Source organism: Pinus tabuliformis, chromosome 1_1, assembly GCF_031772625.1.
Source record: "Pinus tabuliformis cultivar Carrire ecotype Pingquan chromosome 1_1, CPIR1, whole genome shotgun sequence".
NCBI lineage: Eukaryota > Viridiplantae > Streptophyta > Pinopsida > Pinales > Pinaceae > Pinus > Pinus tabuliformis.
Window position 1 is genome coordinate 476,935,368 of NC_142297.1, and position 2,414 is coordinate 476,937,781.

Here is a 2,414-nt window from a genome sequence, read left to right on the forward strand (position 1 = left end):
GTACGATAGCTCGTTAGAAAGATCTATCCGAGTACTACCACTTTGGGAGGCAACATCGGTCCATGGACCCATGTTGCCCCAGAATCCCAAAAAAACGTCGTTTAGGACCTCAAAACGGCTCCGGAAGTTCAGGACCCGAAAAGATGCTAAAAATAGTAAACTGTGCTACAATTTAGGAAACTGAAAAAGATGAAAGAGACAGTTGTGGGGGTCCAAATGGGATAGGTGGGTGGCCACCAACATCCACCTGGATCAACAGGATACCATGTCAGGAGAACAGGAAAAAGGTCAGATTGGAATATGCAGGGCTGGAAAAAGCAGCAGGAAAAGAGGGAGGAAAACAATGAATGAAACGATCCAAACTGTTGGCGAAATATTGATAAACTCAGGTAAAGTGATACCTCAGTCAGAGGTACTTTTCCACTCCTCCAAGAGTTTAAAATGATTATTATCAGCTGGAATATTAGCGGTTTGAATAGTAAGGGTAAGCAGAGATATATGAAAGAGAAACTAAAAAAAGACAGGCCAAGTATCATGATCCTACAAGAGACAAAGATCACCATGCAGCAGATGGAAGGAATAATTAAAAATAGTAAACTCCAATACGAAGTCATGGGACAGGATGCAATCGGTTTAGCGGGAGGCATTGCAATATTGTGGAACCCAAACGAGATAATTTTTGAGAGTTGGACCAGCATCACCAGAATCCTTAAATGCACAGGAAGAATAGCGGGGACGAAGGAAAGGGTCATCATCTCAGGGGTGTATGGTCCTCATACTTCGGCAGACAGGGAAAACTTCATTAAAAATTTGCAAGCAACTCGAAGATTACATCCGGAGACAGCATGGATTGTAGGAGGAGATTTCAATGTAATCCGGTCCCTAAAAGAGAAAAAGGGAGGTATAAGGAAAACAAACCAATATATGGAAATGTTCAATGATATGATAGATGGTCTGAGGCTGGTTGATTTACCAACTATCAACGGAGTCTACACATGGAACAACAGGAGAGGGGGAAAGAATCAGATAGCATCCAGATTAGATCGGTTCTTAGTATCAGAGACAATTATGAACATAGATGTATTCATAGAAGCAAAGATCATGCCATCTCTTGGCTCTGATCACTGGCCGATTAGACTGGAAGTGGATATTAAGGCTAATCTTGGCAAGAAGCCCTTCAGATTTGAAGCCTTTTGGCTTAGACACCCGGAATTCTTAAAAAAAATGGAAGAGTGGTGGACGCAAAGCACAGTACAGGGAAAAGGAAAAATGCACACCTTCCAACTTAAACTTAAGGAGCTAAAAGGAAGGATAAAGAAATGGAACAAGGAATAATTTGGAAATATCATGGAGGAAAAACAGAAGTTGGAAGAAGAAATGGAAGCTTTGCAACAAAAGATAATAAATGAAGGGAGAACAGAGGAAAGCAGCAGAAAAGAAGGGATAATTTTAGGAAAACTGGAGGAGAGGAGAAAGCAGGAAGAAGTCTTATGGAGACAGAAATCTAGAATAAAATGGCTCAGGGAGGGGGAAAGGAACACTAGATTTTTTCATCAAGCAATGGTACAACACAGGCAAAGGAACATAATTTTTTCTATCAAAAGCGAGAGTGGAGAGAGGATTGTTGATCAGGAAGGGATTGAAAAAGTGTTGATGGAATACCACAAAGGAATATTGACTGAACCTCACATGGACAGGTCTAAAGCTATAAAGGAAGTTTGCACAGCCATTCCCAGGGTTGTAACTGAAGACCAAAATAGAGCCCTAATGAGAACAACTAGTTTGGAAGAGGTGGAGGAAGTGGTGATGAGCATGAAGAAGGGAACAACGCCAGGACCGGACGGCTTTACGGTCGATTTCTATCAAGCGGGCTGGCACTTTATGGGAAGGGAGATTCTGGAATTGATAGAAGAATCACGTATAAACCAAAAGGTATGGCCAACACTTAACTCCACTTTTTGCACTTTGATTCCTAAAAACAATAATTCAGAGGATGCTAAGGGATTTAGACCCATTGCCCTATGTAATGTTATCTACAAAATAATTGCATCTCTGATGGCCAAAAGACTGAAACCCCTGTTAGACAGTCTGATATCCCCTGAGCAAACCGGTTTTGTAGACGACAGACAAATTCTAGATGGTCTAGTGGTTACTCAAGAAGTAATTCATTCTCTGAAGGCAAAGAAGAAAAAAGGAATGATGATTAAATTAGATTTGTCAAAAGCTTATGATAGAATCAATTGGCAATACTTGCAAGAAATTTTGGGATGTTTCAGTTTTGGTAATAGGTGGATAAGTTGGGTTCACAGTCTTATATCAACTCCAAACTTTTCAATATTAGTCAATGGAACTCCCTCGAAAACCTTTAAGGCTTCTAGAGGAATAAGACAAGGTGATCCCCTATCTCCTTTCCT

The 2,414-nt window shown here is 40.6% G+C and overlaps 1 protein-coding gene across 1 annotated transcript; it reads left to right on the forward strand.

The window, feature by feature from the left end:
* The first annotated feature begins 612 nt into the window (after window positions 1-612).
* On the forward strand, window positions 613-1,335 carry LOC149213803 (uncharacterized). Its single transcript, XM_089389158.1, has one exon. It carries the CDS (start codon window positions 613-615, stop codon window positions 1,333-1,335), a length of 723 nt encoding a protein of 240 aa, XP_089245284.1.
* The last annotated feature ends 1,079 nt before the right edge of the window (window positions 1,336-2,414 follow it).

Bases quoted from the DNA above. Each gene is read 5' to 3' on its own strand.
- LOC149213803 (XM_089389158.1), top strand. From the start codon at position 613: ATGGGACAGGATGCAATCGGTTTAGCGGGAGGCATTGCAATATTGTGG.